The sequence below is a fragment of the Leptonychotes weddellii genome, chromosome 14 (assembly GCF_054177405.1).
Source record: "Leptonychotes weddellii isolate Sample4059 chromosome 14, ASM5417740v2, whole genome shotgun sequence".
NCBI lineage: Eukaryota > Metazoa > Chordata > Mammalia > Carnivora > Phocidae > Leptonychotes > Leptonychotes weddellii.
Window position 1 is genome coordinate 48,357,933 of NC_138382.1, and position 20,237 is coordinate 48,378,169.

Genomic DNA, 20,237 nt, shown 5'->3' on the forward strand with positions numbered 1-20,237 from the left:
CAATCTCAGGACAAGAGAGAACCCTTTATGGAAAGCCCCTTCACCAAGTACAGACAGAATGTACTTCCTTCCCACCTCTCCAGTACAGACGGAAATAGATTCCATATTCCACATCCCTCTTCCCTCCTCAACCCTTAGATAGTGGTTCTACGCATTTCACCACCCTGTTCTCCCTGACAGGCAAGGGAAGATCTTTCTCCCAGTTGGTGGGAATAATTCTCAGGTTCATAGGGCAAAGGCTGCCCCAGAGACAAAGGCACTGGTGTTGAGAAACTGCAGTTCTTCCGGAATGGCGTGTCCAGTGTCTTGATGTTACTGACACCCTGGAGGAGGGCCAGAATGAGGACAGATCCTGCTCTGCGCCAAGCTGGAACAGAAGAGCCTCTTCCCCTCCTTCTTCTCCCGCACTCCCAACACCCTCACACACCGGTAGCTGTGGGGCCCTCTGCATCCAGAAGGTTTCAGGCTGCTCCTGACGGTAGTCATGAGGCTGTAAGGGAGAAAACCTGAAAAGTGCTTGGTTTGAATCTACCTCTCTTAACCTCTGCTACTTTCCCACAGTCCATTAGAGCCCAGCTGTACAAGTGGGATGGGATAAGCTCTCACCTTGGTTGGGGCAGGAGGCCCGGCATGTACCAGCTCCTTTCGGTAGTCACGGTGTGTCACAGACTCGACCTCAAAGTGCTTCCTTGTGGGTTCCTGCTCTGCCTGCACCTCTTTACTATACAGTTCTGGGGGGCATCAGAGCCATTCTTCCCAGATTTGTCTTCCCCCTCCCCTTTACCCTTCCCCCAGCCTCTCACCAGATCTGATGGTGCAGGAGCATCTCCATCATGGCTTCACGCTTTCCTGTGGGAGGGCAGGGAGGGAACAGAATGGGGGAGTCTGGTTAAAAAGCAGGCCCAGAAGAAACAAATGTGAGAAAAGGAAGAAAAATCATGGGGTTTTACCCTTTTACCCATTGGACAATCCATAGTCCTACTAGAAATTCCTTCCTCTCTCTTTTCTCTAATGGGCTCATGCTGGCCCGTTCTCTCATGCTTCCCACCTCGAATTGGCTGATAGTAGTTTCGTGGGGGCTGGTATGAGTCTTTCTGGGTGGTGCTGAAGGACATGGGTGACTGTGGCTGCAGGGTCAGCAGTCCCTGGTGTCCATGTCGGAAGAAGAAACTCTCAGAGCCATCCTGCATACTTGGAACTTGATCCAGGTGGTTGGTGGCTCTCTGTGGGCCCCAAGTTGAGTGACCATGATATCCTTTATGGTACCCACCCTCATCATAAACTACTGCCTCCCCCAAGAAACTGGGGGCAGTCTTCAGGAAAAGGGAGCAGGTCAAAACAATACCTCCTCCTCCCAGTTGTAGAGAAGGCAGTGGCCCCGTGGCAATGTTTCACTGAGAACCTTACAGTTCCCTTCAACCTGGGGGGTCTTCCATTGCCCTCGGGCACCAGGTTCTGAGACTTGCAAAAATTTCCAGGGTTGTTTCCGAGGTTCCCAGTGGCAGTAGTGATTCCAGGAGGCATAATTAGGGACCAGCTCTGCCCTGAGGTTTCTGAAGCTTGGGAGATTGGAGGGGCTGAGCTCAGGGTCATGGCCACCGTCTGGACTAGGCCCAGAGTCAGTGGCAGGACCAGGGCCAGAACCAGGACCAGTGCCTTGACCAGAGTCACAGCCAGGGCCAGAGCCATGGCCAGGACCAGAACCGGAGCCAGGAGCAGGGCCAGGACTAGAGCTAAGGTCATTTGTAGTACAGGGATCCTGGGTGAAACGGGAAACATAGACAGGCTCAAAGCCAAGTCTCCTATGGCCTGTCTTGTGGGTAAAGCTGGCTCCAGTGCAGGGCTCCCCAGGAAGACTGTCAGAGGAGCGGTCCAGGAGAACGCTCGGCTCAGAGTAGCGCGCTAGGGTCTTCGAAGATAACGCATCAGTTTTGGCGGTGGAGGCGGCTGCAGCTGCAGTGATGGCGGCTGCCAAGACCGACCCAGGACGGCCATCCGAAGGAAACGGTTCTGAAGCAGACCTGAGCCCTCCAGCACCAGGCTGTATGTCCAAAGATCTAAAAGAAAGCGAATGCGTCAAAGTCCTCAAAAGCGCAGCCCAGTAAGTCCTCTGACCCTTCTTGTTTACACCTGCAGCCAAAGCTGCCGCTCTCACCGAGACCGCGATCCCTTGGTAGACTCGGTGGTCTCCATCTTCAGGCACCAGCTACCGGGTTGCCATAGAGACGGCAAATAATTCCAGGAGACTGCGCAGAACTAGAGTTGGGCGGAAGTGTTGGGTGGGGGTGGAGGCAGATTCTCTGCGGGGCGGAAGTCTTCAACCTGCCGCTCTCTGGGAGGTTTGCTTTCCGTTCAGACTCCGTTCCGCCTCAGCCCAGCTTTTAAGGTTCCGCTGGCCTAGGGCCCTGCCTTCTACGCGTAAGCATGGTTCTTTTTTTTTAAAGATTTTATTTATTTATTTGACAGGGAGAGACAGCGAGAGAGGGAACACAAGCAGGGGGAGCGGGAGAGGGAGAAGCAGGCTTCCGGCTGAGCAGGGAGCCCGACGTGGGGCTCGATCCCAGGATCCTGGGATCATGACCTGAGCCAAAGGCAGACGCTTAACAACTGAACCTCCCAGGCGCCCCAAGCATGGTTCTTTTGAGGCTTTCTAAGGTGGTTCTTTGTGTTGGAGACAAGCACAGGGCTGGGGTATCAGAGTAAAGCATACCTGGTGTGCTTGTGTAGGGGCAACAGTAACTTCCCCTTAGTTCATTCTCAAAAGTGGAGGGAGTCTTTTTAAAATGTTTAAGGTTGAAAATACATCAAACAACTCAAAAGCAAAATGGTGAGACATGGGGATCTGTCAAAGGGTAGAGGCCTTTTTTGGTGTGATTAGTTCTCCTTCAGTAAAAGGCCCTCACATTGACCATCCTCCTCTCAGACTCCCTTAGCACTTGGCTTGGCATCTGAGTGAGTGCGAGGATTGAGCAAGGCTCACTCCTGGGTTTCAGCCTCTTCCTACTCACACAAGCTTATTCCTACTGCTACTTTTCTAGAAGCTTGATCCAGGTGGACCATTAGTCATGAGGACTCACAGATCTATAGGCAAATGCTTCTTTAACTGCAGGATGGGCCTCCTTAATGTCTCTCACTGACCATAGTCAAGAGAGATGATTATCTTTAATCAGTTTTCTTTCCTATTTGTGGTATCTTTATATATTTAAGACAGTGATCCAAAATCGAGGGAGAGTAAGTTTATTAGCATCATAGGGTCCCTTTCCCCCCACCCTCCAAGCATCCAGGTCTGAGGTTCTTGGTCAGTTGGTAGGTTCAACCTGGAGGCCACTGGAGCTGTCGGCCCCCAAGTACATGAATGTGCAGATGATACACAGACTGTGCGCCCAGCTTCCCGTCATTGATCACTGAAACAGAACTTGGGGTTAGGAGGTCAGGATCATGGAAAAGGTCAAAGATTAAAGATCATATTGAGGGGCTCAAGATCATTTATACGTGAGGGGCTCAAGGTCCAAAAGTCACTCACCAAGTCGGTATCCATCTCCCAGGCCCTCAGCCTTTGCTGTCTTCTTGGCCACAAGGAGAAGGTGTCCTAGAAGCTACAGGGAAAGGGGTTGGAGACAGGTGGCTTCATTCACAGGAAGCAAAACCTCTAGCTCCACCCCCCGAAGCCAAACCTTGGCCCTGCTCTTCCCACCTGCTGGTCCTCTTCTTCAGCCTGGCTAATCCGAGGAATGGGCTTCTTAGGAATGACCAGGAAATGCACAGGAGCTTGAGGGGCCACATCACGGAATACGAGACACTGGGAGTAGTGACAGGCCAGAGGCCACCATGTTACTTCAACAGGCTGATGGTATCTCAGCAGTTCCTAAGGGGATGAGTCCTAAGGGCACCCCACCTGCTGGTCCTCATATAGAATGTCAGCTGGGAGACTTCGATCCAGGATCCGGGAGAAGACAGTTGGGGCTGCTCCCCTAGGAGCTTTCTGCTGGGCCTTGGCCACTTCATTTCCGTCAGTCACACCTGCAGCTCCTCGGACCTGAAGGTGGGTCAGACATACCCAAGGGAGGGGGCTGACACTACCTATCCCATATAGTGAGTCGGGGCTGGCAGAGGCTGGGCTCTGTTAGTCATTAACTTCATCCTTCTAAGAACCTATTTGTGGTTCTCATCCAAAAGAAAAGTTCCTCAATTTCAGAGCATCAGTAGCGGAGAGTAGGGTCAGATAGTGCTGAGCTTGGTTAGATAAAGGCTGTATTACAGTGCAGGACTCAGCAGTGCAAATGATTCCTGTTCCTAATGTGTCTAGTAAATTTAGTTGCTGTTCAGAGGAAAGGACACAGGATGAGAACTGGAAACTTAGGTCCCAGTTCTCCTTTTACCACTGAATTACCTTAGATAAATCCCTCCTCTTGGCTTCAAATATAAAATAAAGGGAGTGGTCTGTATCACCTTTGAGAAGACTGGAGCTCTTCCCATTTACTCATACCTTGTTACTAAGTTTCCACTAATTTCCATTACTTGTTGCCTGATCTTTAAGCTATGTTACCCGTTTTATTCAGGTTTGACACAGCACGTCTAGGTGTCACATCCGACCTCTTACTGTGAATTTTACCTCCAGTCCCTTAAACCAGTGAAGGGAAGAATTAAGTGAACTCAGCACCCCCAGCCCCAGGGGATTGTGGGTAGGGAAGCCCCAGTTTCCCAGGGGCTCAGAGAAGGCTGAAGTCAGTGCTGTCACACTGTGGGAGAAAGAGCTGGGATGAACCTGACCCCTCTGACAAGTGGGGAAGATGAGAGGTTAACACTTGTGCTCAGAAGGCCAGGGGCCTGACAGAGGCTGGAGACTGGCTCCGAGAAGACAAACCTCACTTCCTGCAGGGGGCGCTGAGGAGGCTGCCCGGAGCAGGCGTTCGGTCAGCTGGGCTTCAGGTAGGCTTAGAAGGCAGCAGCCAATGCACTGACCCCGCGGCGACCTCGGCGCCCGAGACGGTGCACGGTGCTGCCGCCGCCCACCAGCCCGATCTCACCGCACAGCCCCGGAGCTTGCACCTCGGGAGGGGCGGCGTTCCCTGCCCGGCGTTCGGGCTCCGTCCCCGCGAGGCCGCAGGGCCGCGCGCGCCTGGGGGAGGAACGCCGATCCCCCGGCCCGGAGGGGCGGCCGAGCCCGCGGGACGCCCTCCGCGCGCCTACGGCCGCTTCTCACCTGTGCCCCCCGCGGCCCCGCCACCGCCACCGCCACCGCCCTGCGCGCCACGCGCACCCCGGCAGCCAGCACCGGGGCTGCCGCCATCTTGCCCCTCAGCCGCCGAACCTCTCCCCGGGCCAGTACGCCGGCCCCGCCGCCAGGCCGAGGTGGGGCTGCCACGGAGCCCGCTTGCTGCCCTTTAGCCCAGAGGGTGGCGCCGTTCACTGCTCTGGCTCCGCCGCCACCGTGGAGGTGGAATCTTTTCAGCCCATTGGCTTCTTCTGCCAGCTGGAGGGCGAGCGTTCCACTCCATTGGCTTAGACTTCTGGTCAGAGTGACGGTTCCTTCGCCATTGGGCCCCCTAAGTAGTTTCGCCAAGAGAGTGTCTCACTCCATTGGAAGGATTAAGAGACCCAGAGGTGGGGTTTTCCTCCAGTTGGCTCCGCTGCAGCACACTGGTGTGGCACCGAGTCCCGAAGGTCGTAGACCGTCTCCCGGCATTGGCCGGGGGGAGGGCGGGTTCTGAGGGCGCTCGGCGCTGGCTGGCTCCGGGAAGCGCCGCAAGCTGGGGAGGCCAAGGCCACAGAGGGGGGGGCCGGGCGGGGGCGCCAGGCGGGTGGGCTGAAGGTGAACTGGGACGGGGTCCTTTCTTTAACTGGTGGGACGGATACCCAACTTCTTCCCTACAAGGGCATTTCAGCCCCTTGAGCATTTCAGAGATTTTTAACTTACTCATCTAAGGGCAGTTCCTCCTTAGTTTATGTTCTTGTGTACATACTCCAAGATTGAAGATTCTGCAGTTTGTTTTCAGGGCATTTTTTCCCTTTCTTTTTAAACGGGGGTGCGGCGGGAGTGTCCTGTCTTTGCCACACGACTAATAAGCAAAGTAATAGGTATCCAGTGTTTTTTCCTTATCAGAAATGGTGTGTGATGCAGTTAGCCTGGCACCTGGCATTTTTAGGTAGACCTGTTTGAAGGTCCAGGGAAATGCATCATGGCTAGGTCAGAAGTATATTTCGTTTTGCTGGAATGTATATTTTTGACAGAGGAACGGGGGTCACAAAATGCTAATATTCTCACACAGCTAAGTTTTAGTACGACATTTAACACTTAGGACAGAAGCCACCACTGTATCTTTAGGGTTTTTTGGTTGTTTTTTTTTTTTTAGCACAGGTCCTTGACATAGATAGGTGCTCAATGATTGTGGAATGAATAACATTTGGTGTTTCATTTGCTTTCATAATATGTAATACATATGTATTGCATATATATTCTTATTCTGCCCCTTACAATCAATTTTCCACATTATTACATAGCCTATGTAAATATATTTGTAATGTCTGCATTTTATTTATTTACTTATTTTTAAGATTTTATTTATTTGAGAGAGAGAGAGAGAATGAGTGGTGGGATGGGGTAGAGGGAGAGAGGGAGAGAGAGAAGCCGACTCCCCACTGAGCAGAAAGCCCTGATGCCATGCAGGGCTCCATCCCAAGACCTGGAGGTCACAACCTGAGCCCAAGGTAGATGCCCACTGACTAAGCCACCCAGGCACCCTCTGCATATTATTTATTTGAATGAGTTTATCACAGTAACCATTCCTTTATTGTTGACTATTGAATTAGTTTTAATGAATGGTCATTATGGCGCTCATTGCGTATCACCCGTCAAGAACAACTCTACTTCCAGAGATAGTAACAATCTTTGCTATAGCCATGTTATTGTTAGAAAGTCCTTTTTCCCTCCAAAGGGCAGACATTTGACCCTGTGATTTCCCCCTAGGAGTTCTAGCAGTCCAGATTGCATCCCTTCCTTTGGAAGTATAGACAGCTTCCCCAAATGTGGGGAAATGTAGACTGGCCTTTTCTGTGCCCCAGAGGCTACATGCAGTTCTCTGTGGTGTCTCTGAGACCACATGGAGCTGCTCTGGAGAAGCGCAAGAGATAAGAGGAGCTGGCATCTAGGAAGGGGAAGGAAACCGGCCAGGCACGGTAGACCACGACAAAGCACTTTGAAACTGGTTATTTCTTTGGGTTCTCAGGGAGAGCAGGTAGCACAGAGATTATTCTTTTACAGAGCCAGAAACTGAGGCCCAGAGAGTGACTTGCCTAGGATCACAGAGCCCATTAGTGCCAGAATCTCCTACTCCTCAAAAAATAACTGATTTTGATTTTGGCCACAGTCACTGATTTTGGCTGCTCGCCCACAGTTCTTTACTCCAAGCCTTTGTGATACCTGGCAGCTGCTCTCTGAGCTGCAGCTCTCTGGAGGCTCTGACCACTGTCTCCAGTACTGATCCCCACTGCTACATTGGCTGCTGGACCTCATTAGAGACTTCTGTTCCTTTGTTCTTTTTTTTTCAATTTGTCAGTTGCTTCCTGGCTTTACTTTCTTTCCGTTTGTATGGTCAACTCTCTCCACATTCTCAAGCCTTCTTTGTGCTTTCTTTTCCTGATCATCCTCCCTGACACCCTCCCATCATCAACCATCAATCTAACTATTGTGTTTCTTTTCCTCTTTAGGTTCCTGCTTCCAGCTGTACCCGAATCCTCAACTACCCACTGATTAGGTTTTTCTGTGATTCCCCACATTAGCCTTCCCAAACCTTCTCCTCTCTCTTTCTATCTCCTACTCCCCACTCTTACCCCTTTCCTTCACAACCAGCAACTGACCTTGTCTCCTATTTCACAGGGGAACTTCCACAAGATCCTGCTTCCTGCAGCTCCGTGAAGGCCCATCATTTTCTTTCTCTCTTCCTCTTGGTCTTAGGGGGTGGTACTTCTCCTGTCCAGAGCAAATCCCTTCACCTCTGCCCTGATCTCATTCCTTCCCTCCATCTCTGGGATGTCTCACCAGGCATCTCTCTCTCTTCTGCATCCTTCAAGATCTTTTTCTCTACTGGTTCCTCCTAAAAAATGCTTCCTTGACTCCACATCTCCCTCTGGATATTGTCTGACTTCTCTCCTGCTCTTTTCATCCAAGCTTCCTAAACAAACTCTTTCAAACTTACTGCTGTTTGGTTTCTGCCTCCACTGCACCACTGAAACCACATTATCTGAAGTACCCAAAGACCTAATTATAAAATCCAATGGACATTTTCCAGTCTTTATTACTGACATCCCCCCCTGCATCTAACATCAGTGTTCACTCTATCCTTCTGGAAACCCCCTCCCTCCTTGGCTTGCTTGAAGCCACTCTGTCCTTCTGATGCCAGAGCTAGCATCTTGAATGTGGGTTTGGTGGAGGCAGGTGGCTTGATCCAGCCTGTCTCCTGTGTGGTGCTCTCTCTTGGCCCCATTAGGTGCCAACTCTAAGGTCCTAGGGTGTCTATCCCTGGGCTGGGATCTATCTGCCCCATACAGAACCAGGCCAGATTCCAGAGGCTTCCTTTTTATTGCTGATTTGAGCCAGGTTCAAAGAGGCCTGCGCCAGGTGTTGACACTGTCTGTCCCTGGAGGAGGGAAAAGCAGAGGTGAAAGGGTCAGGTATGGGGGTCAGACACAGGGTCAGGCCAGAGGCTGTGTGGGCCAGGAGGCCCAGGGGGTCTGGGGTGGGAGCCAGGACGGCCAGAGGGCCCCTGCTCCTGTAGAGCCTCAGAGTCAGAGTTGCTGACAATGGCTTCTCGGAGGGTAGGCATCTCTGCAAAAGGCACATAGTCTGCTCCTGAAGGTGGAAACCAGGGCAAGTATGGGGTGCAGCAGGTGAGAGGGTGAGATAGTCCTGGATGGGATGGTTGAGGGTGGGAGCACCTTCCTGCCCAGCCTTCTGACTATGACCGCCCCCGTTCTAGGTTGCCCCCTCACCATGAGGCCTCCCTCCTCGTCGCCGGGTCTCCTCAGTCTCAAAGAAAGTCTCGTGTTCCTCCCAGCGCCGGTCACAGGCCGCACAGAGGAAATTAGACTCAAAGCAGTTGCAGCAACAGCCTAGGGCGAGGAGGAAGCCAAGACAAGTATAGGGAATTGGGGCTTCCTCATGGGCTGACTGTATTCTCATCTCTTCCGTACCAACCACAAACCCGAGTTTCTTCTACCAGTTCCCCTATCCTTATCCCCAAACTATTTGCATCCTACCCATGCCCACCCCTGTACTCCCCTCACCCTAGAAATTACCTTTCACCCTGCAGGGATGGGACCCAGTAGCTGCATGGTCTTCATGGCTGTGTTTGCAGCGACATTGGGCCCTCCAGGCCTTGGGGTCAAAGGTAGTTCGTCTTTTGAGCCAGAACTCACCCACCTCCTCTGGGCGTGATGGGATAAAGCAGAACATGAGGCAGCGACACTGGCCCACATTGCAGGGCACAGATATGTCTGGGGTAGTGGGGAAAGATGGAGGATTAGAATGGCACCTAGTAGGGCCTGGCCTTCCTGTGCCAACCCCCTCCCTCATACCAACACGCACACTTTCTCTCATATGGCCAGAGTATAGTTATCCCTCCCTGCTGGCAGGGGCTGGTCAGTTCTCCCTACCTGAGATGATCTGGTGCTCTTTCAGCAAGTGTCCACAAAAGCATTTGGACTCATCTCCAATCCGGAAACAGTCCCATAGGTAATGGGGGCAGCGCCAGCCAATGTAGAGACCTGAGTGTGGAGGGATTAACAAGGAAAAGTGAGAAGGAAAAATAGCCTACGCCTCCTACCCAAGGCGTTCTCACCTCTCCCCCTAGGTGTATTCACCTCCACCCATGAGTTCTCATCCCCACCCCTTTAGACATTTTCTCGCCAGGTTTTCTCAGGGTTCCACAAGTGTTTCAGTTCCTTTTCCACCCCAGGATCCACTCCATCTCTGTTAGCCTGTCAGAAATGACTGAGGACAGTCTTCAAGATTATAAATGAAATTTTATTTGAAGATAAACACGAATCTCGCCAAGTTCTCTGTGACTGTGAAGATTCCCATCTCCTCCCCTTCCCACATTAGAAGCCAACTTTGTTTTGTTTCCTTGAAGTGTCTAAGGTGAGGGAAGGGAAGATGATTGGCCAGGGGTAGAAGAGATGGTGAGGACTGGCACCTAAGAAGCATGGTTGTTGACGGGACCAGAGGCAGAGGAGGAGGAGGTTGGGCAGCTCTGGGACCAGGAGGAGGGCTTTCCTCACTTTTCAAGGTTCGCACCTTCATATTTCCTTTCTTTGTTCCTGGTGTTACTGAACGAACGCTATCTATGAATTTGAGAAGGGCTGCCTATGGTTCTCTTAAGAATCAGGAGAAAGAGGTAGGCCGGAAGTCATGAGTGGTGAAGGTCAAGAAATCGAAGCTTGTGAGGCTAAGAAGTATCCCTGAGAGCAGGCACCAGCAAAACACCACAACCCTTAAGAGCCTGGTTTCAGCCATGGGATCTGAAACTGGCTTCATGGTCAGCCTTACTAAAAGGCAAGGGTGGAGCCATGTAAATGTGGGAGGAGAACCAGAGAGCACATCCCACTCAAATTTTCTCACCCTTCAGGAGACCTGAGAGTACTCCAACTTCTAGGCAAGAATCCTAGATGAGTCCTCATGGAGTGGGACCTTCGCCGTAGGACCCATTCCCATTTAAAGGCTACAGTGAAGTGTTACCTCCACCAAAAAGTTGTCCCTGACTTCCTCTGTCTGTTTAGGGGCCTCTTCTCTTTCTTTGACTCCTTGTGCTACTCCTGTCACAGTACTATACATGAGAATGGACTTTCCACTTGTATTCCTCTTAAACTGTAAGTTCCTCCAAGGAAGGGTCTGTCTTTTCGCCTATATCTCTAGCCCTAGCTTAGGGCCTGGCCAAAATAGGTGCCCAGAGAGCACAGACTCCTTGACTGACGAAATGAAGGAGCAAGTTCCTTCAGGAGGGAAGACAGACCCAGTATTCCAGGCATAGCCCTGAAGTTAGTGTCCTCTGGTCTTTGACTCTGGTCAGGGCCACAATTCACAATTTTGTGCCTAATTGTCAGTCTAGGTTTTCTTGCCTCACCCATGGTCTTTCAGGGTCTAAAGCCTGTCCAGATGTGGCTTTTGGCTTTGCTACTTCTGTCTTGATACTGACAGCCTATAGTACGACTGCCCCATCACACCAGCGAGTCTTGGTCAAAGGGGCAGAGTACAGGCAGAGTCATAATGGAGGTGAGTGGGGGCCAGAATTCCACTAGAGGAATTCTGAACTCTGTCCAGAGCAGCAGGACAGGCTGAGCAGATGAGGTGTGGAGGTGAACGAGGGTCAGTGCCCATAGATCAAGGTCCTGCCTGAGGGCCTGGGAGAGTCAAGTCCAAGCACTGATATGGGAGTCAGTGTCCAGCTCTCAGATGAAGACTAGAGTTTAAACAGACTAGCAACTATACCTCAGATTCCATTATAGGTGTCAGTGGTCTTGAAGTGGGACAACTGACATCAGGCCATGTAGTCCAGAGTGGGACCCTCTTCTCTCTGCTCTGATTCCAAACACTCTTAGGACCGGCAGGGTGAGGAGACATTACCTGGGATGCCATTTTGACTCTGTATAAGGTGATTCTACGTAGTTAAGCCTTAAGAATCTTTGCCTCAAGCATTTTCACTGCAAACGTTTTCACTGCATGATTAACTGGCCATAGGCAATTTTGCCACAAAAGAAAAAATTATGAAAAATAAAAGGGCATTCATTAAAAAGGACATAATGAAAAATGGAAAATGAATATCAAAATTAAAAATGGCTTTATTGCAAAATGCAATATATTTGAATTTAAAATGTATAGAATAGTTTCATGGCAACACTGTACAAATAACTGATTTTATTTTGTGGATTGTACCTAAGCACTTGTCTTCAAAGTCTTTCATTCATAGTATTACACGTTTTTGGTTTTTGTTTTGTTTTGCTTGTTGATTCATCTCCTTGTTTGGCATCACTCTTTCTCTTTTTTTGCTAAAATTTCTTCCTTCATTAAGAGAGGTATCAGTGTCCAAATACTAGGATACATATTTGTAACTGACCTTTGTATTGTGTTGTGAAAGCTTTTCTACACTACTGTTTTTTCTTGGCAGATTGTCACATGTCCATCGATAGACATTCCAAAGTTGTATGGGAAGTTGTGTGGGTTCAAAACTCTGTGTCACTGTGTAGACAATTATGAAGGCTAAGATCTGTGTAATATACAAATGGGAGTACTGTGTCAACAGAGAAATGAAACCAAACTGTCAACCAGTTGATGAAACCAACCGTCAGACCAAACTATCAACTAGTTTATCTTTTTTTAAAATCTTTTAAAAAATATTTTATGGCAAATTGCCTTATGGTTAATTAATTTTGTGGCTCCCTATTTGTGGCAAAGGTGTCTACAGCACAGATGCTTACTCTGAAAATACCAGACAGGGTACAACACAGTCGATTCCATGGTCATATAATCACATTTGCATGATAACATCTATTTGTGCTTAGAACATCTCCATACAACATACAGTTGTCTTTACATGAAGGGTGTCTCCAGTCCAGACCTCTCTCCTGAGCTTCAGACCCATATAGCCAGCTGTGTCCAGACTCTTTCACCAGCATGTTCCACCAGCACGTCTGATGTGGTACAGCCAATTATTCCTTTCAAACCTGGCCCTCATCCTTTGTCCTCTGTTCATCCAACACATACTTATCATGAATCTACTCTGTTTTAGGCATTCATTAATGGTATCATCATCAAATCAGTCTCTAAGCCAAAAACCTAGAGGTCATTCCAGGCATGCCCTTCTCTCTTATCCCATACATCCAAAGATCCAAAAGTCAGTTTTACCTTCTTAACATTTCTTGAACGTCCTGTTTCTCTCCACCTCCACCCATCTACTTCTTACCTGGATTATTATTACCAGTGACCAATGTAGTCTTCCTATGTCCAGTCTTATCTTTCTCCAGTGTACGATACTGCCAGAGCAGTCTTTCAAAAACACAAATTTGTTCATGTTATTGTCCCACTTAAAATCTTTTAGTGACTCTCAGCTACCCTTAGATATAATCCCAACTCTTGAGCTTTGCACAGAAATGCCTGTACGGTTCTGCCCTTCCAGAGCTGAGCCCTGTCCAACATTTCTTGCACTTTCCTACTGATGCCTTGCCCTGTCAGATCTCACCTGGATATATCCCACTTTTTACCTGGCCACCTCTTTTTACTCATCTTTTTTTTTTTTTTTTAAGATTTTGTTTATTTATTGAGAGAGAGAGAGAACGAGTGGGGGGGGGGTAGAGGGAGAGGCAGACTCCCTGCAGAGCAGGGAGCCCGATGTGGGGCTTGATCCCAGGACCCTGGGATCATGACCTGAGCTGAAGGCAGACACTTAACTGACTGAGCCACACAGGTGCCCCTCTTTTTACTCATCTTATAGATTTCAGCTGAGGAGTCATCCCTTCCTAGGCTTATTCCCTGAGCCCCCAAGATTGGGTGCCCTTTTTTTCTGCTCGTGCAGCACTGTGGGCTGACCTCAATCATAGCAATTAGAATGAATTATAATTATCCTTTTACTTATTGGTGTCTCTCATTAGAGTACAAATTACTTGAGAGATTTTGTTTTTGACATCCCACCAGCCACTGCCTCCACATCTGGCTCAATGACTGGCACACAGTTGATGCTCAGTAAATGCTGAATAAATAAAAGAAAAGCTTACACTTGATCCTTCTCTACACAGCACACATTCTGATTCTGGGGACCCAAGATCCCCAATATTAGGGAACCCTAAATACCTTTTTCAGGATTGAATGACACTTAAATTACTACATAAAACTGCCCGTTTAAACAGGAAAATGAACAAGTTCCATGTGAAGAAGTATAGCAGCCTTGAAGAGTGGGGAGCAGGCAGGAGGTTCTGAGAAGGAGATCAGGGACTGAATGACCCTGTATTTGCAGGAAGAATAAGAGTGACAGAAGATGTTAAAATAAGCAAACAAAGCCATTTAAATGCCTGAATTGAGACTGAGAAACAAATGAGATCATTATGACTTTCTTGGCCAGGGGTGGAGGGGAAGGGTCCCAGCATGAGGATGAGGAAAGTAAATTGCATGGAGAAGGGAGGACATAGGATTGCCTGGTTGTCTTTATATCTTAGGCCCATCTAGTTTCAACATAACTCTCTTCCTATCATAAGGGGAAAAGGAAGTATAAAAGACAAAAGTAAATGCACTGATGTCTATTGAATTCAGTTTAGAAGCCCCCAGAATCTGCAGAGCAGGTCAGGGTGGCCTGCTTTCTGAAGGTATTCGCTATAGACACGAAGTTCAGCAACACAGGTACACATGCTCGCACCGGACGGCACGGGTTTACATAGTACATCTGCACACCTTTTATATGCAGGCCCAGATAAGCATAGCGTGCCACTAATGGGGCCGGCAAGGGTACTAATTCTGGGCTGAGACTTGGAATCAGTAGGGCTTGAAGATATGACGCTTCTCTTTGGCGAAGAGACCATAGCTTTTGGGTACCCACGTGATAATGGTCTGGCATGCAGGGTGACAGCCTTTTAGTGGCGTTCCACCAAGGGGACCAGGGCCTTTTGCCATGTCAGAGCCACAAGTCTCCTGGACTGTCTAGGGTCCTGGGCCATCTCTGCCTTAAGGTCGGTTTGGTGCAGGCTCTCAGAGCCCTAGATGTGGGGCTGGCCTATGACCCTTCTTTTTTTTTTTTTTCCTTTTAACAACTTTAGTTTAGCTGCCTGTCCCTACCTGGGCTTTATATGAATATCCCCACTTTTTTCTGTACTCATGCTGTCCACTTTGGCCCACCTGGTTTCTCCCCTCCTAGATTACAGGCAGTTAGCATTGCCATTTCCACAAGGGGCAGTGATCCATTGATCAGGTCAGGATCCCCGATCCCGTCAGATTGGAGGATGGCCACCGGCCTGTCACAGGCTTCTGAAGGGCTTTCTGGGCTCACCTGTCTGGATGGTACTTAGGGCTGCATTCTTCTCCCATTGGAAAAGATAATTCACCTGAGCACCAAACTTCTCTCTGGGCATTGTCTTAGCCACTTCCACCAGCTCTGCTCGCTTGGCAGGGACCACTGGGTGGACTGTGTAATCTGGGAAGGGAAAAGCTGAGTAACCAAGGGGAAGTGAGGAGGAGGCCCTAAAACTAAGAGAAGAGGCCAGGTTAAAGAGTAACCCAATCCCCTCCTCCTGGGGCAGGTGTAAGACAGTGATGGGAACGGGGAAAAGCACAGGCACAATTACGGCTAACTCCTTTCTCCTTCGTCTTGCTCCACTGTTGTCCAGGCTGCGCCATGGCTGCGGTGCTGTCCGTGGCATCCACCCGCTCTTTGTCTTCTCCTTCCTCTTCCTTTTCCTTTGCAGATGTGTCCAGGTGGACTGGGGCTGAAGGGCTTGAAAGGGAGTGCTTTTGAAGGATCTCAGACTCAGAGATCTGGATGGACCTCCTTGACCATGAGACCTCACTGGGAGAATACTTAGAGAGGTCTTCCTTCAGAGTATCAGGGGAGGATACAGGGACATAATCTTGTGATGAGGTAGGAGAAGAAAGGTGTTTCTCTGGGACCTTAAAGATGTGAGTTTCCAACAGGGTCTCAGAGATAAGGGTTTCTAAAGGGATCTCAGAGTATCCTATAGGTATCTCAGAGATGGAGGGCTCCAAAAGGGATTCAGAGGTGTAGTTCTCTAAAGGAGCCAGGGAAGTGGATGGAAGCATATGAGATTCAGAGGTGTGGGCCTCTAAAGGGGTCTCAGAGATGGAAGGTTCCAAAGGGGTTTTAGAGGTGTGGGTCTCTAAAGGGGCCTGGGAAGTGGATGGAACCAGATGAGATTCAGAGGTGTGGGCCTCTAAAGGGGTCTCAGAGATGGAAGGTTCCAAAGAGGTTTCAGAGGCATGGTTCTCTAAAGGGGCCTGGGAAGTGGATGGAACTAGATGAGATTCAGAGGTGTGGGCCTCTAAAGGGGTCTCAGAGATGGAAGGTTTCAAAGAGGTGTCAGAGCCATGGTTCTCTAAAGGGGCCTGGGAAGTGGATGGAACTAGATGAGATTCAGAGGTGTGGGGCTCTAAAGGGGTCTCAGAGATGGAAGGCTCCAAAAGGGTTTCAGAGGTAAGGGGCTCTAAAGGGGTCTTAGAGATGGAAGGCTCAAAGCCTGTTTCAGGGATAGGGGGCTCCTGTGAGTCCTCGGCGGAGGGGTCCTTTGAAGAGGGGTGCTTCTCTGTTTCCATGGTGGTATGAGGCGCTTCTGTGACCTTGTCTGCTTCCATCTAGTGGTAGAAGAGGGTACAGTCTTCATTAGGTTGGGACTGGAGGGTCTGCAAGTCAGAGTTCGCTGGGGGTTATGGAATTAGGATAAGGTTTTCAGTGCACCTGAGATATAAGGAGGAAGCAAAATGAACTTTGGGTCAGGGTATGGTGCCAGGAGGTTCACCTGTGTGCCTAGACCCCATGTGACATGTGGCTACAGATTGTGAGGGAGCTGGAACTTAAAGACAGAAAGGCTGAAGCAGTCAGAATCCCATCAGTAGATGGTAGCAGAGGACCGTGACCCAGGAGGGAGCCTGAACATAGCAACTTGACTAGTCCAAGAGCAGGGTCCTGGGCCTTAGGACCATGGAGGTCAGGCAGTGGAGTTCTAGAGACTGGGATACCAAGCTAAAGTGGGGGTTTGCTCCTAAGAGTGCAGGACAATGCCATGATGCATTAGGCAGGGCCCTGACTGCAGTCTGGTTTTGTCTAGGGACCACATACACCCTCCCTTGATGATGTCACTCATGTTCAAGGCTTCAGTTACTTCCAGCTGGTATGCGGATGATTCCTAAATCCATATTTCCAGTTCAGACCTCTTTAAATCCCTGTGTTTAACAGTCATACCCAACTGCTTGCTGGACATTGCTAAATGGATGTCCCCCAGGGCATGAAAGCTGAACTCTGGGAATTATTTTGGCCTTCCCTTTCCCCTCAAACCTCATCTTCAAATAGGCACCAAGGACTATATTTCCTATCTTCTAAATAATCCCGAAATCCATTCTCTTCTTTCTTTCCTCTCTAATTTTGTTTAAGTTCTCATCATTTTCTACCTGGATTATGTAGTAACTTCACCCCTCTGCCTCCTCCAGCATATTAATCCATTCAGCCATTCTTTCATTGATTTATGTAACTTATACTTTTATAAACAACCGAATCTTACACTTTTGCCCAGGCACCGTGCTAAGCACTGGACTCAGTTGAAAGAATCTGGGAAGGAGACCAGGCTAACCAAAATGACAATACAGTTGAGTTGGTGGTGTGCTGGGGTAAGCTTAGGATGCTGTGGAGTAGGGTGTGACAAATTTGTCTTGGAAGGATGTCCAAAAGAAGTCAGTCCTCCATAATGACCCAATGGAGATCTTTCTTTAAAAATGTAAACCTAACAATGGCGTTCCTTTGCTTAAAAACACTCAATTGTGTCAGCCTAAGGATTAAGTCTAAATTTCTTGGCCCTGACATTCAAGGCTTGTCATTATTTGCAACACTGCCTAAGGATTCCAGCTTTAGCCTTCTGTGCTCCCTACTTTCTTCCCATGCTCCAGAGATGCTAAACACATCACTTAACATTCATTAGAGTCTTTGCAAAGGGGAAGTTTGGGACAAGAAGTAGGGAGAGAGGTAGGATGATAGGAATCTGACCAGACATTCAGCAAGAGGAAAAAGATACTTGAAGGTGGAGAACCAAGGATGGGAGGAGAAGAAGGATAAAAAGAAGGGGAAGAGGGAACTGGGCGGAGAAGCGTGGTGGAGGGGGAGTGTAAGGATGAAAAGTAGAGAATGGGAGGGGTTTCGACTGAGGTGGGAAGGGGCAGAAGGTGTTAGGAGCGAAATGAGATGAGAGTTTGGAGGAGGAACCTTTGGAGAAACCACATACCTCTGGGCTTTGGCTTGGCTATTACAAGTCCTTAGGTCACGATCTCGTCTGAAGCTGGGAAGGGGAAATGTTAGGGAAGGATGGAAGGCTCTTGGATGAGACTCGCCTTGCAGTTGTTATGTAATGAGAGGCCTTGCCTTCAAGTCTACCACTTGGGGAGGGAAGTTGGACACCTGCAGAAATTCGCAAAGGAACTCTGGCCAGATCTGGGGGAGGGTGGGAGGGGAAGGGACGAGGGGTTCCGCGGCGGATGAGGGAGGAGCTTGACTGAAACCTCTGGAACCCCAGCCGGGAGAGGAGGGATCCGTCACCAGGGCAACCAGACGCCCAGGAGTCTCCGTGGCAACAGCACTGGTCTCCAGATGAGGCTGCATTGGACCCAGAGGGGACGAGCCTAGAGGGCTCACTTTTAAAGGGGTTTTGCGGGATCTCTGTGAGAGTGTTCGGGTAGTCTGCGGACGTCTGTGGGGACGTCCGTAGGTGTCTGGGTTTGTGAGGGTTCCTATGAGATGTGTGTGGCTCTATCAGTGGGGGCTGTGAGCATCTGAGGTTGGCATCGGGGCTCCGAGGTTGGGGTGAGAAAGGCAGGGGATCAAGGAGCTGGGGCTGGGGCGGAGTCTGTCCTCGGAGGCCCGCAGAATCAAGTTGGAGACCAATAGCATAGGGCAGAGGGTGGGCTCTACTGACAAGAACCAATCGAGGTGATAGATGGGCGGAGCGTCATAACTACGTCAGACAGAGGCCGCAGCCGCGGGGCCTGGTTATCGCCGGTCCAGCGCAGCCCGGAGTCGCCCAGGCCTGAACTCCTACCCAGGTCCCCGGCCCGGCCTTAGCCGGCCGGACCCCGGCCCCGGGCCCACGAGGACACCGAAAGCCACCCCCTTGGGGGTGGGGAGCGGAGCCGTGGGTCAGCTCTGAGCGCACCCCGCGCTGGCCTGTCCGGCCCCGCCCCCGCCCCGGGCCATGGCCCAGCCCTGGTCCCGGCCCCTCGTCCTATCCTCACCCAGCCCTTGGCCCCCAGCCCCGCCCTCGCCCCGCTTCCCAAATCGGCCCCTGCCCCGGCCTGGGTCCCAGCTAATGCCCAGATCCGAGTCCCAACCCAGGCCCCCCCTCCAGTCCCAGTCCCAGTCCCTGTGCCTGTCCTGGCCCCCAACCCCTCCTCTGCCCTTGTTCCACCTCCTGTCACAAATCCCAGCCGAAACCCTGTCCCAACCCCATTCCCAGTGTTTGCTTAAACCCGGTGCCCAAACCCTGCCCTTGCCCCAGTCCCCATTACAGCCCCTCCTTCAATCCCATTCCCTGCCCTTGTTCAAGCCCCAGTGCCCAGCACAGCCCAATCCATTATCTCAGCCTTTGCCCTCATCTCTGTGTTTACCCAAGTCTCTCCCACTATCCACCCCCCTCTCTCATACCCTGCCCCTCTCCCAGCCTCGACTCAGGTCTGGGCTCCAGCTGCCGCCAGCCTTATTGCTGCTGTTGCTGTTCTCGGTCCTTGGCCCGGGGGCTGGTGAGTGCAGAAGCAGGAAGCACTGAGGCAGGGAGGGGTGGACTGGAGGGATTCAGGAGAGGTGGGTCCTGGGCAACTAGATCACTGGGGAAGAAGTCCGGAGAAATAGGGAGGAGAGAGGTCTTACACAACTGAGAGAAATTGGGAGGGTCAGAAGAGAGGAAACCGAGGGCTTGAGGCTCAGCAGGTGCCTAATAATCCCCAGGACAGAGACTCCAAGGTTTTCTTTCCTAGTGGCCATCCTGACCACGCTTTGACTCTTGCTTTTCCAAGGAAGGAAACTTGGAACTTCTGCAAGGGAAGTTTGATGGGGGAGACATAATCCTATATCAGAGAGCCTCTAGTCCAGTGTGGGAAGTTCTAGCCTAAACTTTGAGATATTGGGCATGCATTAAAACAGGGTTAAGAAAACAGTTTTTTTTTTTTTTAATATTTTATTTATTTATTTGAGAGAGAGAGCACATGAGATGGGGGAGGGTCAGAGGGAGAAGCAGACTCCCTGCTGAGCAGGGAGCCTGATGCGGGACTCGATCCAGGGACTCCAGGATCATGACCTGAGCTGAAGGCAGTCGCTTAACCAACTGAGCCACCCAGGCGCCCAAGAAAACAGTTTTGAGAACAATGTAGCAAACAGTTGGACATGGGTTAGTTTTCTTCTTGTAATGAGTCTTGTTCCAGATAAGTTTGTTTTGCTTAGGAATAATTCCTGACACTTTTAGAGCAATCTTGAAATATAGAGGGCCATTTTATAGAT

The 20,237-nt window shown here is 50.2% G+C and overlaps 4 protein-coding genes across 19 annotated transcripts in view; 1 reads left to right on the forward strand and 3 right to left on the reverse strand.

The window, feature by feature from the left end:
• Nucleotides 1-5: 5 nt before the first annotated feature.
• SPAG8 (sperm associated antigen 8) lies at nt 6-2,316 on the reverse strand. 4 transcript variants are annotated; one of them, XM_031039588.2, is made up of 7 exons: nt 2,156-2,316; nt 1,346-2,057; nt 1,049-1,223; nt 804-849; nt 607-721; nt 428-490; nt 6-323 (listed from the first exon to the last, which is right to left on the reverse strand). In XM_031039588.2, the coding sequence occupies exons 1-7, from the start codon at nt 2,191-2,193 to the stop codon at nt 135-137; spliced, it is 1,338 nt and encodes a 445-aa protein (XP_030895448.2). In that variant the 5' UTR covers nt 2,194-2,316; the 3' UTR covers nt 6-134. The 4 variants fall into 4 exon arrangements, 3 of the variants coding, with proteins under 3 accessions (XP_030895448.2, XP_081659286.1, XP_081659287.1); XR_014140047.1 differs by having other exon boundaries at nt 285-323; nt 428-506; XM_081803160.1 differs by having other exon boundaries at nt 6-490; nt 1,049-1,145.
• TMEM8B (transmembrane protein 8B) overlaps nt 2,286-20,237 on the forward strand; it is a 66,448-nt gene continuing 48,496 nt past the window's right edge. For 2 of the 11 annotated variants that reach the window (XR_014140045.1, XM_031039578.2), the window contains exon 1: nt 18,236-19,483. Coding sequence is in view for 3 of the 11 variants with exons in the window: in XM_031039578.2 (XP_030895438.1) it covers nt 18,940-19,483 (544 nt within the window). In the remaining 8 variants the exon portion in view is untranslated. Of the gene's footprint in view, nt 2,419-4,035; nt 4,930-18,235; nt 19,484-20,237 lie in introns of those variants that run through there. The other 9 variants (XM_081803154.1, XM_081803156.1, XM_031039580.2 and 6 more) reach the window with 9 other exon arrangements.
• On the reverse strand, nt 3,222-5,340 carry HINT2 (histidine triad nucleotide binding protein 2). Of its 2 annotated transcripts, none has more exons than XM_081803162.1 (5): nt 5,204-5,340; nt 3,896-4,036; nt 3,695-3,799; nt 3,524-3,596; nt 3,222-3,404 (listed from the first exon to the last, which is right to left on the reverse strand). In XM_081803162.1, exons 1-5 carry the CDS (start codon nt 5,288-5,290, stop codon nt 3,313-3,315), a joined length of 498 nt encoding a protein of 165 aa, XP_081659288.1. In that variant the 5' UTR covers nt 5,291-5,340; the 3' UTR covers nt 3,222-3,312. The 2 variants fall into 2 exon arrangements, with proteins under 2 accessions (XP_081659288.1, XP_081659289.1); XM_081803163.1 differs by having other exon boundaries at nt 5,261-5,305.
• FAM221B (family with sequence similarity 221 member B) lies at nt 6,530-19,530 on the reverse strand. Of its 2 annotated transcripts, XM_081803158.1 has the most exons (8): nt 19,389-19,530; nt 17,977-18,030; nt 15,319-16,339; nt 15,024-15,167; nt 9,652-9,762; nt 9,295-9,492; nt 8,989-9,108; nt 6,530-8,636 (listed from the first exon to the last, which is right to left on the reverse strand). In XM_081803158.1, the coding sequence occupies exons 3-8, from the start codon at nt 16,337-16,339 to the stop codon at nt 8,599-8,601; spliced, it is 1,632 nt and encodes a 543-aa protein (XP_081659284.1). In that variant the 5' UTR covers nt 17,977-18,030; nt 19,389-19,530; the 3' UTR covers nt 6,530-8,598. The 2 variants fall into 2 exon arrangements, with proteins under 2 accessions (XP_081659284.1, XP_081659285.1); XM_081803159.1 differs by lacking the exon at nt 17,977-18,030 and having other exon boundaries at nt 19,389-19,507.

What these genes read in the sequence shown, in the direction of transcription:
- SPAG8 (XM_081803160.1), bottom strand. Translation starts at nt 2,193, where the DNA reads ATGGAGACCACCGAGTCTACCAAGGGATCGCGGTCTCG. An exon ending in TCTACAACTGGGAGGAGGAG is followed by an intron (nt 1,146 to 1,345) that starts GTATTGTTTTGA and finishes CATGGACACCAG; the next exon opens with GGACTGCTGACCCTGCAGCC. An exon ending in CTCCTGCACCATCAGATCTG is followed by an intron (nt 722 to 803) that starts GTGAGAGGCTGG and finishes AGAACTGTATAG; the next exon opens with TAAAGAGGTGCAGGCAGAGC.
- HINT2 (XM_081803162.1), bottom strand. Translation starts at nt 5,290, where the DNA reads ATGGCGGCAGCCCCGGTGCTGGCTGCCGGGGTGCGCGTGGCGCGCAGG. An exon ending in CGGGGCCGCGGGGGGCACAG is followed by an intron (nt 4,037 to 5,203) that starts GTGAGAAGCGGC and finishes ACCCACCTTCAG; the next exon opens with GTCCGAGGAGCTGCAGGTGT. An exon ending in GGGAGATGGATACCGACTTG is followed by an intron (nt 3,405 to 3,523) that starts GTGAGTGACTTT and finishes GTTCTGTTTCAG; the next exon opens with TGATCAATGACGGGAAGCTG.
- FAM221B (XM_081803158.1), bottom strand. Translation starts at nt 16,339, where the DNA reads ATGGAAGCAGACAAGGTCACAGAAGCGCCTCATACCACCATGGAAACA. An exon ending in GAAGGAGAAAGGAGTTAGCC is followed by an intron (nt 15,168 to 15,318) that starts GTAATTGTGCCT and finishes TTCCCTTCCCAG; the next exon opens with ATTACACAGTCCACCCAGTG. An exon ending in AGAGCACCAGATCATCTCAG is followed by an intron (nt 9,493 to 9,651) that starts GTAGGGAGAACT and finishes CCACTACCCCAG; the next exon opens with ACATATCTGTGCCCTGCAAT.